Source organism: Canis lupus, chromosome 37, assembly GCF_003254725.2.
Source record: "Canis lupus dingo isolate Sandy chromosome 37, ASM325472v2, whole genome shotgun sequence".
In the NCBI taxonomy this organism is placed as follows: domain Eukaryota; kingdom Metazoa; phylum Chordata; class Mammalia; order Carnivora; family Canidae; genus Canis; species Canis lupus.
The window spans coordinates 22,914,865-22,935,926 of record NC_064279.1 but is presented as its reverse complement, the minus strand read 5'-3'; the positions used below and the strand labels follow the sequence as shown (position 1 = coordinate 22,935,926).

Below are 21,062 nucleotides of genomic sequence, written 5' to 3'. Positions count from 1 at the left end.
CCATTATGAATCATTTCCTCCATCCTAGCCCTCACTGGCCATCTCTGTAGGATGCAGGCAGGGAAGAGATGGCTGTTTTATGAGCTACACTGCCCACCTCCAGGGACCCCAAGAAAAGGAAATCATGAAGTAGAGTGAGAAAGATTTTTCTGATGATTTAAACAGAGGGGAGAAACAAAGTTTTTACTCTAGTTAGAGAGAGAGCTTTATCTCTTCACCTTTTCTCTTAGAAACAAAGCAAGTTGGGAATATAAGCCCATATTCCTTGCTAAAATATAAATTTCAATTTTCTAGGTATATGTAAAGTGTTACCTGAATACTTAGTGACTATAAATGTGTCCTTATTTTATATTCAGCCATCATTGAAAGTGAAGTTAAAAAATTGTAATTGATAAGAGCTGTTTTATAATGATGTAATTGTTTAACCCAGGAGTAAGAAATAATCTAATTCAACAGACTCATTCTACATATAAGGAAACAGGCACAGAAAGATTTTTTTTTCTAAAGTGTAATCAAGGGGACACAGATATATGTACTGATAAATCAAGGACCAGAGTGCCAACTGTATAAAACTAACTGATAAATATGAAACCAAAAGCTACCTTAAATGCCACGCCATAGACCACTCTTACAAATCTTTGCAATATACTAATGATGTAGACAGATATTATTTTATCCAGTTTTTACAAAAGAGGGTGATTAAGTAATAAAAATCAGCACTTCTGGGGCACGTGGGTGGCTCAGTGGTTGAGCATCTGCATTTGGCTCAGGTCGTGATCCCGGGGTCCTGGGATCGAGTCCCACATCAGGCTCCCCACGGGGAGCCTGCTTCTCCTTGTGCCAGTGTCTCTCTGCCTCTCTCTCTCTCTCTGCGTCTCTCATGAATAAATAAATAAAATCTTTTTTTAAATCTTTAAAAAGATTTTTAAAATTTATTTATTCATGAGAGAGGCAGAGACACAGGCAGAGGGAGAAGCAGGCTCCATGCAGGGTGCCTGATGTAGGACTCGATCCCGGGTCTCCGGGATCACAATCTGGGCCGAAGGTAGGCACTAAACCGCTGAGCCACCCGGACTGCCTGAATAAATAAAAAATCTTTTTTAAAAATCCGCACTTCTCCTGAACTCATAAGGCAAATGAAGAATAAAATGAATAACTTAATTTTTATCAGTGCTTCCGACGCGAGATTACACATACTTAACATTTGACAGTTAATTATACATTCAGTAATTATAGGTTGAGATATATACCTTGTATATATACAAAGTGTTGGGTTAATTTTCAATAGAAAAGCATTTTCCTCTTAGGGTAATGAGGAGTTTTAGATGAGGCCGCACAACTATAGATTCTTAATCATATTCCCAAGTAAATAAAAATGAAAATATTTAAGGCAAGAATTATGCAAATTTTATATGACAACGGGCCTTCAAGACAGTTTTTTGCTGTTGTTGTCAATATTAATGACATCTTGCAACTTGTGTCTTAGGTAGCGGGCAAGAAGCTTTCCCTTCTCACCAAAACTGAGCAAGCTTTCCATTGCATCCCCATCTTGGTCAGGAACAATAAGTAATGTGCCCATTTTCACTCACATTGTTTTATGCACTATGAAGTCATTTGAACCTTATGGTCTTCTTTCACATCAGCAGTTCTGACAGGAGACTTTTCTTTGAATTTTGCTGCTTCGGCAAGAGTCCAATATTAAAGCGGTAGACGAGAAAGCATAAAAATGAATCAGGAAAGCTGAAGTGTCATTTGGGAGAATGGCAAAAAAGAAATACAGCATCGCAAATCAAAACAGATTGAGGGCTTAAAATCAGTGGTTGAGCAGACCTTTCCACGTGGCTGTGAGAACTGACTTACCCCAGGAATTGCCACCCTGCAGGAGCTTCACCTGTCACCTGCAGGCTTGCAGGAGCTTCATTAAATAACCTCCCATCAGGAGGCTCTGACTGTACCTTGGCCATGTGCTGTGTTCAGCTCTCCACGCTTGGGGAAAGGATACAAAGGAGTGTGAGAATAACCCTCTGCCCTTTGGGGGTTTATACTTTAAGTTGGGGTGAGGAAACTAAACAGCTGAAATAACCAGACCACAGTTTCAATGTAAAATGTCTTAAACAACTCAAGCCATGCACCATGTTAACCTGCGCTCTGCTTTCTCTCCTTAGAACATAATGGCGATACCAGGCATGCTCAAAGCCCATGGTCCTGTCCAACATGCCAATGCCCTTCTGCTCCAATCAGTTGGGTTGTATATTTACAGGGTCAGTTGTCAGGTACCAAACTGTTTATCCCATCTGTACTTGTCTTTACAATCATGCAATTTAATTATTTTTGAACCTTTGAAATAGAAGTGTGAAAAGCGCATTTTCCTTGAAAATTAATTTGAATTACTTTGGAAAGACGTGATCAAGTGGGGAATTTAAAATATTGGTTTTGACTTGGGTGTGGGCAAGACAATTGAGAAGATTAGAAGAAACAGGATAGTAATCTGGAAAGATACTTCACTCAGTTGGTCTACGTCAAGAGTCAGCAAACTTTTTTTCCTAAAGCGACAAATAGTAAATATTTTCAGTTTTGTGGTTCACATGGTCTCTCTTGCTGCATAACTCTGTCGCTGTAGCTAGAAAGCAGCCATAGGCAATATGTCTAAAAAATGGGCATGGTGGTATTCCAGTAAAATTTTATTTATGAACACTGAAATTTGAATTTCATGTAATTGTCTTATACAATATTATTCTCTTGGTTTTCCCGACTGTTTGAAAATCTTTTTTTTGACTGTTTGAAAATCTAAAACCTGTTCTTAGCTCACAGGCTGCACAGAAACAAAAGATGGGCTAGATTTGGCCCCTAGATCTGGTGATCTGTGCATTGTTAGGTATCCTAAAAAAAAAAAAAAAAGATATGAATTCGAGATTGCTACATTGAAAGGCATATGCATTTTTATTTTCAGTTATTTAATTTCACTTCATACAGTATAGCTATGGTATAATTTTGACTATTTTTAATAGCTATACATTAGATCATCAGTACACCCTAGAAATAATCACAAGTCCTCCCCTAGGATTTCTGATCTAGTGTCTACTATCCCCTTGTTCTTCAAATGTCCCCTTGGTCAGGACATGTTGAAGTATCTGAGCTCTGGAATAAGACTTTTGATTCATCCCCAAGGAGCTGAAATAAATAAATAAATCTTGTTTGCCAAAGATAGCTTGTGGCTTGGGTAGTGGAAATCTCTCATTTGTCCTGGCCTCTCACTGTCCTTCCAACTTGGAAAGCTATTGAATTAGAGAAAACTGCAATATCTATCTCCAGTGCTAGAACAACTAAGAACATTCAGTTTAAATCAAGTGTCTTGACAGTTCTTTTTCCCTATTATTTTGCTTTTTTTTTATAATTTGATTCTATTTTTATCAAGTGATAATTAGTATAAAGTTTTGGGGTTCTTTTTTAAGATTTTATTTATTCAGGAGAGAAACAGAGAGAGAGGCAGAGACATAGGCAGAAGGAGAAGCAGGCTCCCCATGGGAAGCCAGATGTGGGACTCGATCCCAGGACCCCGGGATCACTACCTGAGCCGAAGGTAGACACTCAACCACTGAGCCACCCAGCTGTCCCTAGTACAAAGTTGATAATGAAAAACAGCTGTTTTACCCCATCCCTCCCCATCTTTCCTTCCTCTGCCACCTTACTCACTCCCTGTACACACGTCCCTTTCTTTTATCTTCCCGATTCCGTCATAATTCCTCGTAAAATCAATACTTAGAGTTTCTGCTACCCTAGTTTTTTAATTTGATGGTAATTTCTTCCCTCTGAATGCCCATACATCCATAACTACTTTTTTAAAATTCATACAATAAGTATTTTCTCTCTCTACAGTCATGGAGTTTTGGGTTTCATTTATTTTGTTTTTTGTTTTCTTCCATTTCTTGCATTGTCACTCATCCAAATCTTTTTGTTCTGTCCATTGTGATCTTTTTTTCACATAAGAGGTTTTCTTTAAATGTTTGGTGACCTTTGGCTGTCTATTTAGATTTAGAATTGAGGCACCAAAGATCTGTTTGGAAACTCTGGGCACATGATGGAGCTGGCATCACTGGAGGTGACTGGGTTGGCATCTGGCCATTTCATTGTATCTACCCATCACTCTTTCCAAAGAGACTCAGTCCAGAGAGAAATTCTCTCATCTGCCACATGAAGAGTAAACATGTAAACTCTTGGTCAACAATCCTCCCTCAGGACTGGGTTTTCAACTGGTGGGAAGAAATACAAGAATCTGAAGGAGGTAGGCTCATTGAATTAAGTCTCAGACTCCACAGTAGGGACACATCACTTCTCACATTCCACTGGTGAGAACTATTTCCATTGCAATTCCTAACTGCAGAGGAGGCTGTAAAATGGAGTCCAGTTGTGCACAAAGGGACTAACTGTGGAAGAAGAGAATATGGCCAGTCTCCATCATATTCCTTACAGAACCTCAACTAACAGAAATAAAAAGTCTTTTAGTAGGAGTGAATTCAATGCCTACCATCAAAGAGTTTACAGTGTTACTGGGGAGAAAAGAATCCATATAAAAAATTGTTCTAAGGAGCCATAACAATACGCCAGTCTATGTGGAAAGGAATATAAGTATAATCAATGCAAGAAGAAAAATATCATGTTGGGCCAGAATAACCAGAGAAGGCCTATACTTATTATTATTTTTGCCACTAATAATCATCATTTTCTTATTAGTTTTCTCACTTGCACACAGAGACAACAATCATCAGGAACAACTTCACACAGAGCATAATTTTTATCACCTTATTTATACACTAATTATATTAAATGATAATAGATGCCAGGATTATCTACCAATTAGCTTAATAACCATTTCATTCAGCATCTAGAGTAGCCATGGTTACAGCATTTGTTTCCTGTGTTGTCTTTTCCATGGATTTGAGCTTACACTTTCTTCCAATTTCAGTCTTTGACATCATGTTCCAAGAGAAATAAAATTTGTTTTCAAAAAGCAAACTGGAAGAAAAGGAAATAATGTGTTATAAGCTGAAAGGAAATATTAAGACAGTAGTTAAAGAATCTATGTAATAAAAAATTCCTAAAAGTAATACTTCTATTGGGCACAAAATAAAAGAGACACAAACATATCTAAAAATGTATAATAGAACTCCAAGTTATATTGGAAGGAAGGCATAGCATTTTTTTCAACTTATTAATATATTCAAGATCTCTGAAAACTCAAGAGGACTCCCACTTTCAGCTAAGATAGGATTATAGGAAACAAATTTACAATCTCATTTGAAACAACTTAAAAAAATGTGGGGAGAGAGAGAGCTTGATCTCTCTCAAGAGAGAGGGAGAGAGAAAAAAAGTATATGAAACCATAGTCTTCAAGATGCAAGACATCAGGTAACAAGGGACAATAAACCATAAGAAACCCAAACAAATGAGGTAGGACAACAACTATGAACTGTACTTAATCAAATTGGAAAATTTTGCAATTCAAAACATACCACTGTAGAAAAAAAGACAAGCTATATACCACGAGACAATATTTTCAAAGCATGTATCTGATAACTTGTATCTTAGAATACATAGAAAGTTCTCAAAACTCAACAACAAAAATACAGCTTAAAAATGAGAAAAAATTTGGAGCAGCCATTTTACAAGATATATAAATGGCAGATAAGCACATTGAAAGATGCTTAACATCACTAGTCATTAAGAAAATGCAAGTTAAAATCATAAAGTCACTATATATTTATTAGAATGGTTAAAATGTAAAAGATGACCATTGTTTAGTGTTGACAAGAATGTTAAGAAACTGCAGTCTGCATACATTGCTGGTGGGAATGCAAAATGGTACAACTAGTTTGGAAAACCATTTGGGATTTTCTTAAGATGTTAAAAAATATACCTATGATATGATCCAGCCATTCCACTCTTAAACATTTACCCAAAAGAAGAACATTCACATGCAAATGTTTTTTATGGTTTCTATTTCTAGTGATCAAAAACCACTCAAATGTCCATCAGCAGATGAATAGGCAAATACATCAAAGTTTATTTAATTGAATACTATTTAGTAATAGAAAGAATGAATATATGTGTATATACTCATTTGTATGAATGTCCATACAGTGTGTGGATATATATCTCCACACAGTATGGCTCTGTTTATATAAGACTCTAGAATATGCAAACTCATCCATAGTGACAGAAAACAAATTAGTGGTCACCTGAGGATAGATGAGGCAGGAGGATGGGATTGCCCAAGGGAATAAGGGAACCTTTGAAGGTGATGGATATGTTCACTATCTTAATTGTGGTGATCATTTCTTGAGTGTACACACAGGCCAACATTTATCAAATTGTACTCTTAAGTATGTGCAGTTTATTATGTGTCAATTATACCATTAAACTGTTAAAAATCTTAAAGGAACATTTTAGAGAAAACAGTTTGTCCATGTTTTTTTAAATTTTTAAAAATTCTCTCATTATAGCTCTCTCTAAATAATGTTATTATTTGAGAATAACCAAAATCAGTTTGCTGGAATATTAGAATCAGTTGTCTAGGTCATAACTTCAGGTGATTTTAATTAGCCCACAATTAAAAAACAAATTTAATAACTAACCGAGAATGGGAGCGCCCGGGTGGCTCAGTCGGTTAAGCATCCAGACTCCTGGTTTTGCCCTGATCTCACGGGTTGTAGATGGAACACCACCGCCTGGGGCTCCATCCTCAGCGGCAGTCTGCTCAGATATTCTCTCTCCCTCTGCCTTGCCCCCCTCATTTGCACACTTGAGCTTCTTTCTCTCTCTTTCAAATAAATAAATCAGTCTTAAAAAAAAAAAAAGAAACATATAATGAAAAAACAAAGATTTTCATAAGTCAAGGAGAATATCTTCTAATTTGATACATCATGTGCCTAAGTTGAAAAACTCACTTCCTCAGAGAGGAAGAGGTTAGAAAGTATCAGAACAAATGTGATGTTCTAACTAGAATTCATGGTTGGTATTGCTCCCTTCCAAACTGAAATGAATTTATAATTTGGGCCTGTATACATTTGGGTTATTCTGCTTCAGAATTGAATTGGACCAAGAAAATGGGAAAATCAATAGAATGTGTGAGTAAGCTATCAGGAATCCTTCAAGAATTTTGTACATATTGACAAAAATGTGACCCCTGTGCTGTAAAAACTAGAGGATAAATGAGCAAGTATCTTTAAGATGAGCTGTAATGAATCACACAGAGCTGACAAAGATACTACAATTGCTTTTAGTTTCCAAATTAACCTAAACGTAAATGGGTTCTTCAGTTTTTAAAAGATGAGTAAACTGAAACATCAGAACACGATATGACGATATGGGATGTTTCAAAACGTTTTATAAAAAATTGTGTTCCTAAATATCATGTTGTCTTTTAAGATGAAAAGTATAACAGACTATTACGTGTTTTTGATGGAGAGTCTCTGAAAGGCTATGATTACTGATCCATAAGATCTGTCCAAGAAAGTTTTGCTCCTGCGTAAGGAATTAATCTACACTGATTATTGATAAGGCTTTGGAGTTCACTGCTTGCAAAAGTAGAGCAATCGAATAAACTTTCCTTGACTTTACAAGCTCTCAGCTAAATTATTTCAGAATCTAAATGCATTCAAAAGCCAAACTCATCTTTACATATATGGAAAACGTGTAAAAACTCTTAGCTTTTACATATATGACATTTGTAGATTCATGAGGGACTTTTAAAGATCAGTTTCTGTTTCTGGGGTGGTAAAGCTCTTGATCCCAACTTCTTTGTATGAACAAATTACTTGGTAGATAAGTCAAATAATTTCCAAGGGAGTCAAGAAGTTAAAACATACATACCTAAAAATAAAATCTTGTTTTCTTTTCTTTGTAATTGTATAGCCATTAGATCATTTGTTCCAGTCATCAGAGCATTTTGCTCTGGGAAAGATATAGTATTTGAGGGGCACGTATTCACCAGAGAGACAAACAGAGAAAAAAAAAAAAAAAAAAGCCAAGACATGGGAAATACAAGGAGAAAGCACTGAGTCATATTATTTGCTAAGTTTGAAAAAGAATTCATGTTCCCTACATCTGTTTGGCTATAATTTACAACTTATATTAAAAAAAAAAACCTTTTTTTAAAAAAAGATTTTATTAATTTATTCATGAAAGACACAGAGAGAGAGGCAGGGACACAGGCAGAGGAAGAAGCAGGCTCCCTGTGGGGAGCCCGATGCAGGACTCAATCCCAGGACCCCAGAATCACGCCCTGAGCCGAAGGGAGACGCTCACCACTGAGTAACCCAGGTGCCCCTAAACCATAGCTTATGTGAACTATTCTCGTCATTGTTAGAAACTGTTGGCATCTGTATTGTCAGAGTTCATCAGGAAACAGAATTCAAATAATTTCCCGTGAAACACATTGGTGAAGGCTCTGGTAAAAAGGCAAGGGAATAGCCAAGGGATGAAGGGATGTTTGAGACCCCGAGGGACCAGCAAGGTGTGAAGTCTTGTCACTACGAGGGCTGCCATCATAGGAGGGAGCCAGTGAGGGCTGGAGCTTCAGAGATCAGTCTGGCAGACAATGTGGTTCCAGACCAGTGTTCTCCGCTATTTCTTTATAGTTCTTACATCTACCTCAACCTCCTCCCTCACTCCAAAAATTAAATCTAATCCAAATTCTACCTAATAAATTAGGTAGAAATTACCAATGAAGAAAAAAGATTTTATCAGGTAGGGTTGGGTTGTTTGTTTTTTTTAACCCCTACCCACACCTCAAGAACCAGTTTTCACCCTCCGAGAATGCATGTTCTAGAGAGAGGCAGGGGCCATCAGAACCGTGGCCCTGGAGAGGGAGCACGGAAGGCCTCCAGGAAGCAGAGGAGTCTTTCGTCTAGTCCAAGGGTCAGCCCCCAGGGCAGAACAAGGTCGTGAAGGAGATGGAGGGGGACCAGCATGGAGATCTGGGGGGACCAGAAAAATAAGTAACCATCCAAGAACTTTTCCAGATTTCTTAAAACTTAAATGAGGTGAATGGTGAAGGGCATGGATTTTACATCAGGAAGCTCTTGACTGAAGTCCCAGCTTTGTCCCTCTCCTTACGGCACAAGCTTAAGGACCATCTTCAAAACTCTCTGAGCCTCAGAGAGAAAATTGGGGCTATTTATATCCATTTCTGGCAGTCACTTTGACAATAAATTAAAATAACACATGCAGAGCACTTAGTAATGGGATCAGCTGGATAAATAATCCCCAAATGTGAATAATTTGAGAGCGCTCATCATCTAGCCTGCCTTCCTTTCATTCATCATCCCAAGTGCTTACCCCATAGTGCCTTGTGCCCTGTGCTGGGCACACAGAGTAAACAGGACAGAGACTCTGCTCCAGCATGCTTGTAGGCTGGGGGGCCCGGGGTAACAGTCCTCCTTGTGCGATTCAGAACATCCATAGTTGGACGGTTTGAAGGAAACTGGTTCACAAAAAGAATGGCCCTGGATACCACAGGTGACAAACAGTAACGTATCAGGTTATAGAGTCCTGTGTGACATCTTCTGAATAAATTTGTCCCCTGCTGAAGCAATCAGCCTCTAAATTCTCCAGCCCATTGCTTTGCCCACACCTTCATTCCAGAGGAGGATCATTAGGTGGTATCATAATTCTAACAAGGCTGGTGATTCACAAAACATCATTCCAAGCTTCAGACCTTGTCGGTAAGAGCGACTGAGCAGAGGACAGTATTTATTTCAGACGGTTGTTGATGGTTGAATGAAAAAAAAAAAAAAAAAAAAAAAAAAAAAGCACTTAGTATAGAGTCTGAGTCTGGCTCAGAGTAAGTACTTAATGAAATCTAAATGTATTTCTCTTCAGGTGCCCGGAATCTCCATGACCTGATGCTGGCACTTGAGCTTGCCTCGTTTTCCATGTTTGACCCAGGAATGATTTTTAAAATTTCTTTCCTTTTTTTTTTTTTTTTTGAGATTTTATTTTTAAGGAATCTCTACACCCAGCATGAGTCTCGAACTCACAAGCCCGAGATCAAGAATCACCTACTCTTCTGACTGAGCCAGCCAGGCACCCCAATTTAGTAGTGATCTTAAGTATCTATCTGTTGCATCTCATGTTCAGAGTTAATAACAGAGTATTTTAAAATTATCTAGAAAATGGTCAGCATAGATTTAGAGATGTATTTACTTTCACTTTTATAATTCAGTTGAATCTCTTTATTATAACTAATTAATCAACTAAAAAGAGTCGATAGAATGATCACCTATTGACCACCTATTATCGCAATACTCTTGTTGGTTTGAAAGTTTATTTAAGAGATAATGGGTACAGTTATTTTTAAGCATCTGACACAACCTTCAGGATTAGCTGCATATGAGATACCAGAAGTACATGAATGTAAAAGGATGGAAAATAATTTAAGGAGTGGAAATCCTTGACGTGTTTTAAAAAATATTTTAAGTTTGTAAAAACAAAACAACAACAACAACAACAACAAAAATTCAGCCTTTCGAAACAAATCTTTAAAGCCACCAATATAAAATAAAAGTAAAACCGGAAAAAGGAGCAATGCACAAAAATAAAAATTCTCCCAGAAACTGTTACCTACCTTGGGAAGCTGAGCGTTCTCTGTCATAGTTTTGGTGAAGTGTTCCAGGATGAATTAGACTCCTTTGCAAAAAAAAAAAAAAAAAAAGCCTTTTGGGAGTTACTTTAATGAGAAAAGAGTGCTCCTGGTAAAAAACAAAGGGCACAGATGAAGGCTTTTAAAAGTGCTGATTAAATAATAAAGTAACTTAAAATATAAACAAAATGCTTATTAAGTGGAAACTGGCTAGCTTTCAAGGTATAATTTAAAGCCCTTATCACATATTTTTCCCCCTGGTTGTAGGCGCCCTGACAAACTGCTCAGACAGGCTGCCCATGAGGGCTGCCCATGGGGCAGTTTATTTTTCCTTCTCACACCTGTGTTTAACCAGTAGCAGTTTTGCAAGCTTGGCTGCTTTCAAGGGAAGAAGATGGGAAGGATCTCCTGCAGACAAAAATACAATCAAGATAAAGAAACAAAACTGTTGCAATTTATCTCCATCCAGCCTTCCTTCCTGTAGAAAGCCATGAAATAGAAAAAGACACTATGGGCTCTGAAGGCAGAAAGTTCCAAAGGTCACTAGTCAATGGCCTCCCTTCTAACCAGACCCAGAAAGATGAAGAACAAGATAAAAGCCAAAGGTTTTCAGAAAAAAAACAGCCTACCTTCCTTTAAGGTAAACTTTGGGTCAGAAGTTATTTCTTATCAGGGATAGTTTTTTTTTTTTTTTAGTAGGCCAGGGTTTCAACTCGAAAGGGTATTGTCTGCAATGTGTGTATTACTCTTAAAGGAAACTCATTTTCACTTGGAAAAAAAAAAACCTGCCTTTTAAAATGTAGCCCTTAAAAAAATTAAAAAAATAAATAAATAAAAATAAATAAAAAATAAATTTAGCCCTTAAATTGTTTTAATTTCAATCCTCTTGAAATGACTGGATCTGATAAATTCTTTTTGTGCATAACCATGATCTTCAACTAATGAAGTCAATTCAGTTCAGATTTCATAATTGCTCATAATCCCCAATCACCGCCTGCCTAAGGAAACATCCAAATAACAACTTCACCACCTCCCCACACACAGACATGTGCATCTTTTCGTTCTTGACATTTTGAGTTGTTCTAAATTCTGGGAGAGCCCCATCGCCACGGCATTTCCACGGAGAAACAGGGCACTGTTCTAAGTGAGGATTTGTTCTGTCTCGAAACATATATGCCATCCCACAAATCCTGGGTTTCCTAAGGGGTTTCTGGGGTAGAGGGAAGAACCCGCTCCTTATTAAAGGGAGGCTTCCTCTCAGAAAAAAAACGAAGAAAGGAGGCTGCCTTGTGTATGCTGCAGCCTCTTGGGAGTGTGTCCTTGAAACAAAATCAGAAGAGGTGCAAGTAAAAAGACTTTTTGATCAATTTTTTAAAACACAACTTTGTCAAGGTGTAATTTATGTACCATAAAACTTCACCCATGTGAAGTGTACAACTCTATGATTTTTAGTCACTTTACCAATTTGTGCAGTTACCATCACAATCTAGTTTTAGAACATTTCTTTTCATCCCCCCCCCACCCCCCAGTAAGGTTTCTGCCCATTTACAGTCAATTCCTGGGCCCCGCTCCAGCCCCCTATGAATTTACTTTCTATCTCTTGTCACACTTCCCTCTCCAAACCTAGAGGAGAAAAAGAAACCCAAGGATCTAACTACTAAACCCAAGCGTATGGTAGGATGCTACTTACTACTGTGGAACCCACCCTGTCAAGAGTCCCCAGGATTCTTAAGAAATGCAAGGGCGTCTGGGATCCCAGGCATTATCAGTTGAGTTAGAACAGAGTCAGTGAGGTCTTCAATATTTAATGATCTCTCCAGTTGGAGATAATAGACTTACAGAGTTACCAGGGATTTTGATAATAAAAGAATACCAAAGCAAGCCTTGTTATCTTAACTGAGGAAATGTCTCTGTGTGCAAAGTAAAGAAAAATAACCAAAAATTTCAAGTAAAAGGGTAAACTTCCAAACAGTCCCACAAAATTCAGTTAAATGTTTTCATATTTTTGCTTATAATTTATAAGAGATACACGATTTCCTCAAACAAATTATTTTTCAGTAAGATTGAAGTACAAAAGTTTCTTCTAAAATGTAGGGCGGTCCTTTTTCCCCCAAGCTCTCATATGCATGTTATTCTAATGTATTTTGAGTACAGTAAATATATCAAACTATCATGCTTTTTGTTGACAAAATATTTGTCTAACCACTTATTTCCTTCCCCCAGAATCTATGTATTTTAAGAAAGCTTTAGCTTTGGGTTTATCTTGCTTACAGCCTGATTTCCAGGTATCCTTACCTCTGGCTTCCCAGAACTTTACTAGGAATTTTACAAGGGGCCTTTTTATAGTTGAAAGAGAAAACTCCTTTGTCAAATGATGATGAGAAAAAAAAAAAGAAACCTCTAGCCCAGACAGGACTCTAAATTTGGGGAAATCCATGGCACTCTCTCAACTTGAAATGTTGGTCACCAAGATTACTCATGAAGTTATTTTACACTGTTTGTAAGAACTGATATTTGCTGTGGTTTTTTTTTTTTTTTTTTTTTTTTTAATCTGTGCGTTAACAAAAACAAATGTTAGTTTTGTGTCTTTGATGTGTTGGGCATTTTATAGACCATAGAGTTCTTTACCCCGTGGCAGTTAGAGGAGGTGGAACTTTTGGAGAAAACAAGTACTTGCAGAAATAAACATTTTGCCAGTAGCTTTCATAGGTTCTCAAAGCAAACAAGAGGTCGGTACCACTAACACGACTGGAGGGCAGAGCTTTGAGTTGGGGTCTCTTGGGGCTTGGGGAAGAAAATTGTAGAGTCCTCTTTTTGAAGATCTTTTAAAGCAAGTGTGACTTGGTCTGAAAACAGTCTGACGTGATGAGTTGCTAAATGCTAGAGTCTTTCAGCTCTGCCTTTAGAGGGAAAGAGGGAGAAACCTTAAATGGGAACCTTCCACATTCTTGGAATACATAACAATTGAAATATAAGGTGGGGGGGGATTGGCAGCAGGGGCCAGGGGAAGGGCATTCATTCTGTGATGTAACTGATGTCTACCCCCCAAAATGCCAAATCAAAGCGAGGAAGGGACTCCGGGAAGGAAGGCTGTAAATGGCCTTAGCTTTGGGGGAGCCCAACGAGATCTGTCTCCAGGTGTGACGGGCCTGGTGAACCGGGGCAGCGACTGGAAGCCCTTTCTCCCCCGCAGCCCGTCCAACTTGGCAGCGCTGAGCCCGTCCACGACTGACTGCACTTCGAGTGGAAACAGGCGCCCCAGCCGCAGCCAAGACGGGCTTCCCTGCACATTTTGAAACGCAAAGTGCTCCTTTGTCTTTTTCCAAAAAAAAAAAAAAAAAGCTTCTCCTGAATTTGTCCCAGACCGTCCCGGGCCCCCGGAGAACTTAGTAGAAACTCATGGAAGATGCTTAGTGGAAGCTCCTTGAACGCTGGCTTCTTCCCGCGCTCCCCAGCCGCGTGCAGGGGTGCAGGAGTCCAGGGGGTGCGGGGTGCAGGGGTGCAAGGGCGCAGGGGTGCAGGAGGTGCGGGGATGCAGGGGTGCAAGGGTGCAAGGGTGCAGGGGTGCAGGAGGTACGGGGATGCAGGGGTGCAGGGGTGCAGGAGGTGCGGGGATGCAGGGGTGCAGGGGTGCTGGGGGTCCTGGACCGGGCGCCGCGGCCGCGAGGAAAGGGAGTCCCAAGTCGCGCACTTTAGACCGAAGCGGGAGCCGGAGGAGGGCCAGCCCCGTCCCTCCAGCTGCACGGAGGTGGCCCCTGGACGGCCTTGCGTCCCCGCGAAGTACGCTCCAGCGAGCACACCTTTTCCTTTCCAGAGGTGATGCGATTCCTCCTCATCCCCCCCCCACCCCGCTGCAGCCCCCAGGAAAAGAGGAGGGGAAAGCGGGGCCCCCGCGCGCCCCGGCCCCTCCCCTTCCTCGCCGTCTACCCGGTCCAGCCGCTTCCCATCCCTCCCCCTCCAGCCCCGAGAAAGTTTGACGACCGCAAAGGAAACCGAAAAAAAAAGTTGTCCGGCCCGGGTCCTGGCGGGCGATCAGCATCTCTTTTGTTCGCGGCGAACCCACAGCCCCCCTGACGTCACCCGGGGCCCGGGCCAATGGGCGCGCGGTCGGCGGCGGCGGCGGCGGCGGCCGGGGGCGGGGGGGGGGGGGGGAGGGGGGAAGGGGGGCGGGGGGAAGGGGGGAAGGGGAGAAGGGGGGCGGGGGCCGGGCGTCCCTCCTCCGCGGCGCCCCGGGCCTCGCGGGGGGCGGGAGGGGACCGTCCCATATAAGCCCGGGCGCCCCGGGCTCGGCCGCCCGCGCCGACTGCGCTCCGCAGGGGAGGAGGGCAGCGCCGCCGCCTCCCGTCCCGCCCTCCGCTCGCCCTCGTCTCGCCCTCCGCCCGCCCGGCCCCCGCGCTCCCCGCGGCCCCGCAGGGAGCCCCCCGCCCCCGCCCCCGCCGCTTGCACGGGAGCCCGGCCCGGCGGCCTGTCGCCCGCTGCTGAGCGCGTGTCCGCGCGGCGCTCGAGATGCTCGGGGCTCCGGGGGCCCGGCTGCGGCTGCTGCTGCTGCTCGCCGTGCCCGCCCTGGGGGCCGCGCTGCGCTCGGCGGGGGCCGCCCGGGGCCGGAGGCAGGCGCAGCAGATCGTGCAGCCCCAGGGCCCCGCGGCCGGCGGCCCGAGCAAGCGTGAGTACCGAGAGCTGCCCGCGCCGCCCGCCGACTCGCGCCGAAGTTTGCAGCGCGCGGGGCGAGCGAGCGCCGGGGCCAGGGGGCCGCGGGGAGGGCGCCCCTGCAGCCCCGCGCCCCCCGCCCCCCGCGGAGGGAGCCGAGGCCGGCCTAAGCGTGCTCGCTGTGGGACCCCTGGGGGACCCCTGGGGGACCCCTGTGGTCCTTGCGCTCCTGACTCCCTTGGCTACCAGATACCTGAGTATTTTTGAACTGGGAATTGGGGGGAGAGGGGGCTGCTAGATAGCTGCGGGGCTGCTAACCAACTTGAGAGCGCTTTGGGGGCCCTTGAGGCCCCTTCTCCAAGAACACAGATGGGAACTCCTTTCCCAGCTTTTCAGAGACACACCCTCCCCTAGCCCGGGCTAACGGAAACTGCTTAAAGCCCTTCTTGACGTGCTCTCCACCCCACCCCACCCCACCCCACCCCAAAAGCATTGAAGGTCCTTGCAGGTATCTGCTGTCCAAAATGTTTCCATTCCTTTGATGTAGACCCCTGGCCAGATGGAAATGACCTCACTGTAGAACATTTAGCTAAGTTAAAAGATGAGGGAGGGTGCGGTGGGGGGAAGGAATACCTAAATATCTACGTGTGCAGATTGTGTGGTTAACTCTTCCGGGAGCTAATTTCTTATATTTTTGTGGAATATTGTTATCAGAATACTAATTCTGATGTTCTGATGAGTGAGTTATTTTTCTATGTTTGTTGCTCAGTGTCATCCATTTAGCTGTGCAAGAAAATTCCATACTTTGGAAGAAAGGGGGCATGCAGATGGAATAACTTTTTTTCTTCAATCCTTTATAGCTGGCTGTTACGACAATGGGAAACACTATCAGATAAACCAACAATGGGAGCGCACCTACCTGGGAAATGCCTTGGTTTGTACCTGTTACGGAGGGAGCCGAGGCTTTAACTGCGAGAGTAAACCTGAACGTAAGTGGGGGGGGGAGAGCCTGGCAGTTGGAATCCTTTAGTGTATGGGGAACTGGTACCTGTTAATTAAACTTAGCATTGGTAATAAAAATACATACACCTTTTCCCCAGTACAATTTTCTGTCTTTTCCTCTTTAAAAAGTGTTAAGAACCGCTTCCATTTGCCTTTCACGTGTTACTTCTACCTTTAAAACAAAAGAACCGGTGTATCCCAAAGTAGTCCCTAGAGTCTTCTTTTTGTTTTATTCTCCCAAAGTTGTTGATGAGAAAATGGAAGGTTTTGTGTTCCCCGTCCAAAAAAAAAAAAAAATGCTTATAAATTTTTAATTTATTAGAAAGGAATTTCAGATTTTCAACTGTAAGGTTATGGGCCAGGAAACTCTCTGGGCACTATATTATAAAGTGATTTGCCAGCTACCAAAAACCACTAATCACTTGCTTCAAAGTTCTCGTTCTTTTATGACCATTGTCCTGTTTCTTGTTAATCATGGCAACTCCTACAGAGGAGCACTGGTGAGGCTGACATGGAAATAGTAGGATTAAGAAATGACAGTGCCTGGTGGGAGGTGGGGCTCTTCACATTGTTTGCTTTTCCGTGGACCTTGGGTTGGCTGGCTGAGTCAGAGATCGGAATCTGAAGCCTTCCTTCACAATCCAGCAGCTTTTTCCTAAGGGCCTGAGAAGCCTCTACAATAGAAGTTAATTTACGGAAAATTGGGAGAACTGGTCAAAATTCAAACGCTGAGGCTTCATTAAAGCCTGGGGCACAATCTAGATCTCCCATTTAAATGTTTTCACATTCTTCGGTTGTACCATGCTACTCAGAATGGAGGAGTGAGTGTTTCTCTGGATGGGATTAGTGGAATAGAAATGCTTTTACATACGTGAGACCCACGTGGACTTTCCTTCTCTCATCAGCTGAAGAGACTTGCTTTGACAAGTACACGGGGAACACCTACCGCGTGGGTGACACTTATGAGCGCCCTAAGGACTCCATGATCTGGGACTGTACGTGCATCGGAGCTGGGCGTGGAAGAATTAGCTGCACCATTGCAAGTAAGAAGGACATTCCGTGAAATGATGCTAAAATATCATTTATGTCAAGTAAGAAAGACATTCCATAAAGACGCTCAAATATCATATATGTGAATTTCTCCAGTACCATCATTGTCGCTTTCTGTTACGCATGACTGGTTTACCACCCCCCTCCCCGTGACCAGTTGCTCTGATGTGGTCACCCGGCTGGTTCCAGGGCTTCTGGAAGGTGGCTCTGTGCCCAGGTGGAAATGGTGTTGAGCCTGTGTGGAGTTACGAGTACCAACGGGATCTCTTGAGTTCCATTTCAGTTAAGACATACTTAGAGGAATTGTCCATTTTATATATTACCTGGGCATCTTCAAGCCAGCCTGATGAAGTGATCATCCTCAGTGATTGGGAGATGGTCACAAAGAGTGAATTAGCCACCGTGGGGTGTGCTCTTCTTGCTTGTGAGGCAGAGACCTCTTGCATCTCACAGATGCAGTCTGGCGTCTTTGTGACCTATAGTTTTTACCCAGGAAGCAAATATCTCTATTCCCAAAGGTAGGATGGAGTGATTAGCCTACTAGTGTTTCCAAAGACCTTTGGGGACTTTGTTGACTCTCATCAATTCTAGTTTAGCCAAGGCAGTCTTTCCACTATGATTCCCCGGGTTACCAACAGGCTCCATTAAAGTATTTTGTTTGTTTAATCCATCCTTTAAGTATAAGTTGCTTGAAAGGCTTCTCTCCAAAAGAACAAAGCAGTCCCTTGTGAACGGACCCAATCAGCTTTTCCCATATTTAACGTTAGGGTTTATTCAAGTTTGTTGGGAGTCTTAAGACTCAGTGGTCCACAGCATTTGTAGTCGAGGGGACATTCAGCCTTTGGATGTGCCACTATGCCTAACAGCTTGGAAGAGTACCCAGATTGCCTTACTTGCGAGGTATATACGTCTATTTGATTTGTGCCAATATGACATATTTGTCTTCAGGTAAAATGGAGGCTCTCCCACTCTTGAAAGCTGGAAAGCTATGCCCAATGTGATGTGGCTTTGTCATTTAATCGGGCTCACCCTGCTGTGTGTGTGTGGAGGTCATGCCTGCCAGCCTTTCTTTTCTGCTCTAGGACCAATTTCCTGTGATCTCTCTGAGGAACCAGGATTTATGACCCCTTTTCTTGCCATTCAGTTTTCTGTGTGATTTCCCATCATGCTTAAATTAAGACATTTAATTGAATGACCCAAAGTGGCCAGATTTGTTAAGTTTTCCCCTACTTCTGATGGGCAAGGTGTTCTCTGTGTCCTTACTTTGGCCAACCTAAATACCTACCCAAATGGAACATGAGATCTCTTCTCTTCTCTTCTCTTCTCTTCTCTTCTCTTCTCTTCTCTTCTCTTCTCTTCTCTTCTCTTCTCTTCTCTTTTCTCTTCCCCTCCCCTCCCCTCCCCTCCCCTCCCCTTCCCTCTCCTCTTTTTTCTCTCTTTCTTTTAATATTCTCTCTCTCTCTAACATTTGCCTTTTGTCTTGAACAGACCGGTGCCATGAAGGGGGTCAGTCCTACAAGATCGGTGACACCTGGAGGAGACCACATGAGACTGGTGGTTACATGTTAGAGTGTGTCTGTCTCGGTAATGGGAAAGGAGAATGGACCTGCAAGCCCATAGGTGTGTGACTCTGAGAGATGAATGAGAGGTGGGGAGGCAGAGTCAAAATGTTGGGTTAAATGAAAATCCACGGGGACCCGGGATCTGAATGTCAATTCAAAAAAGAATGAAATGGAAATTTCATTTCAAATACTGAAATATTTTATAATCTGTAGTTCTGAAGGAGTCAGATCAGAAAGTGCAAATCATTGATAAAAGTCTTAATTTTGTTTCAAAAGCACAAGATAGAATTGAAAGATTTAGGAAAAAGTCATTTCTTTGGTTTAATATTTGGTCTCAGATTTCTCCTTGGCCAAGATGTAAATTAGTTAAAAGGAAAAAGATGGCACTTTTGACACATTCCTATGTTGGAACATGCTGGGCTGAAACAATATTGTGTGTGCTCTATCACACCTTGGTAGTTTGTTTGTTTGTTTTTCAAAATAAACATTTTTGAGCTTCTTTTGGCCTCAATCTTTAATTGAACTCTATAAATACAAATCTAAGTTTCTGCCTATAAATTTCACTGTTTACTTCTTATTTATTAATTCAATAGCTTTTATTTTGCTTTGTGTTATAGTTGTTTTTGCAGGAATCAAATTTTAAACAACTTTCTCATCTTTTTTTTTTTTAACCCATTCATAATTAAGATTGGAATTGTGCATAGTTTCCCACAGATGAACACATATCTAGATCGTTTTCACTGAAATACTGGTGTGAACAGTGGTGCTAGCTGAGTATATGCAGTCCATGTACTTATTAGGAGAACAGAATTTCTGTCTGCCAGCTGGGCTTGAGCTTTCTTTCGCTTTGGTTACTTACTATGTGCTTAGTTACAGGGCGTGCCCTTCTTTTTGAACAGAGTGCCACTTAAAAAAAATGTGGCTGGATTTTTGCTTACACAATATACTTTAAATTACAAGGAGACTGCACAATTCAAAATAACCCTTTTTTCCCCCTGTTTTTCATCCAAATTTCCCTACAGCGGAGAAATGTTTTGATCACGCTGCTGGGACTTCCTACGTTGTTGGAGAGACCTGGGAAAAGCCGTATCAAGGCTGGATGATGGTGGATTGTACTTGTCTGGGAGAAGGCAGTGGACGTATCACCTGTACTTCTAGAAGTATGTTTTAACTTTTTATGCTCAAGATGAGGCCAGGTATTGTTTTCTGGATTCCTAGAGAGAATTGTAATATGATGTCACTTGGAGCACACCCAGTTTACCAGGATGCTTTGGTAACATTTGGATGTCCCCAGTCAACTTATTCTGCTTCTTCAAAGAAAAGTAAAGAGTTTAATAAGGTCTTAGGCAATCAGCTACTAAGAAGGAAGGAACCCAAGTAGTCATTCAAATGCCAACTGTGCTATGGACTTGAAGATCAGTTGCAAGTGTTTAAATTATCACTGAGATATTTTCCAAGTATTAAGAGCAAAGAAATCGTTAAAATAACATGCAAACACCTCTTTGGGCATGTAGATACTATTGACCTAGACTGGAGGAAAATTCTAAAGTTTTAGGTTTCGTTCTATGTTTGAAGTTTATTTAAAGATTTTCTTTATTTATTCATGAGAGAAGAGAGGGAGAGAGGGAGGCAGAGACACGCCCTGGGCCAAAGGCAGGTGCTAAACCGCTGAGCCACCCAAGGATCCCCTCTTTCTATGTTTGAAGTTTAAATAGGGCATATTCATCAGCAAAATTGAGGAAAATAAAAAGTACTTATAGGTTAAAATTATGTGTCTACCTGGGGTTAAGGACAGTGTTTCTTTCCCAAAGCTCCTAAATGGGCATCTTAGTGCCATAAAAAAGCTGGCCTCTGGCACACACGACTCCTCCTTCCGAGATTGCCTTGGGGATTCAAGACTCCTTTTTTTTATACCTTTCAAACAAATAGCAACCATAGAATTGATTGAAGCAAAACTGCCATTAACAGTTGGTGTTATTAATAAATCTTAAATCTAAAATATATTGAACCTATTTTCTTTCTTTATCTAGCTTAAAGTATTTAACCGTCTTCACATGCTCATCACCCAAATTTGAATTCTTTGCTAATAAAAAATAAGTCTTTGACGGAAAGTGATAATAATTCTGACAGTCTTTCCCAGAAACTTGCTGGTTCATTAGATC

At 41.7% G+C, this 21,062-nt stretch overlaps 1 protein-coding gene across 15 annotated transcripts in view; it reads left to right on the top strand.

The window, feature by feature from the left end:
- The first annotated feature begins 15,068 nt into the window (after window positions 1-15,068).
- The window catches only part of FN1 (fibronectin 1), a 66,671-nt gene continuing 60,677 nt past the window's right edge, over window positions 15,069-21,062 (top strand). For 6 of the 15 annotated variants that reach the window (XM_049106430.1, XM_049106423.1, XM_049106421.1 and 3 more), the window contains exons 1-5: window positions 15,073-15,302; window positions 16,147-16,275; window positions 17,194-17,331; window positions 18,827-18,958; window positions 19,923-20,060. In XM_049106430.1, the coding sequence (XP_048962387.1) occupies window positions 15,146-15,302; window positions 16,147-16,275; window positions 17,194-17,331; window positions 18,827-18,958; window positions 19,923-20,060 (694 nt within the window). In that variant the 5' untranslated portion in view covers window positions 15,073-15,145. Of the gene's footprint in view, window positions 15,303-16,146; window positions 16,276-17,193; window positions 17,332-18,826; window positions 18,959-19,922; window positions 20,061-21,062 lie in introns of all 15 variants that reach the window. The other 9 variants (XM_049106425.1, XM_049106419.1, XM_025442127.3 and 6 more) reach the window with 6 other exon arrangements.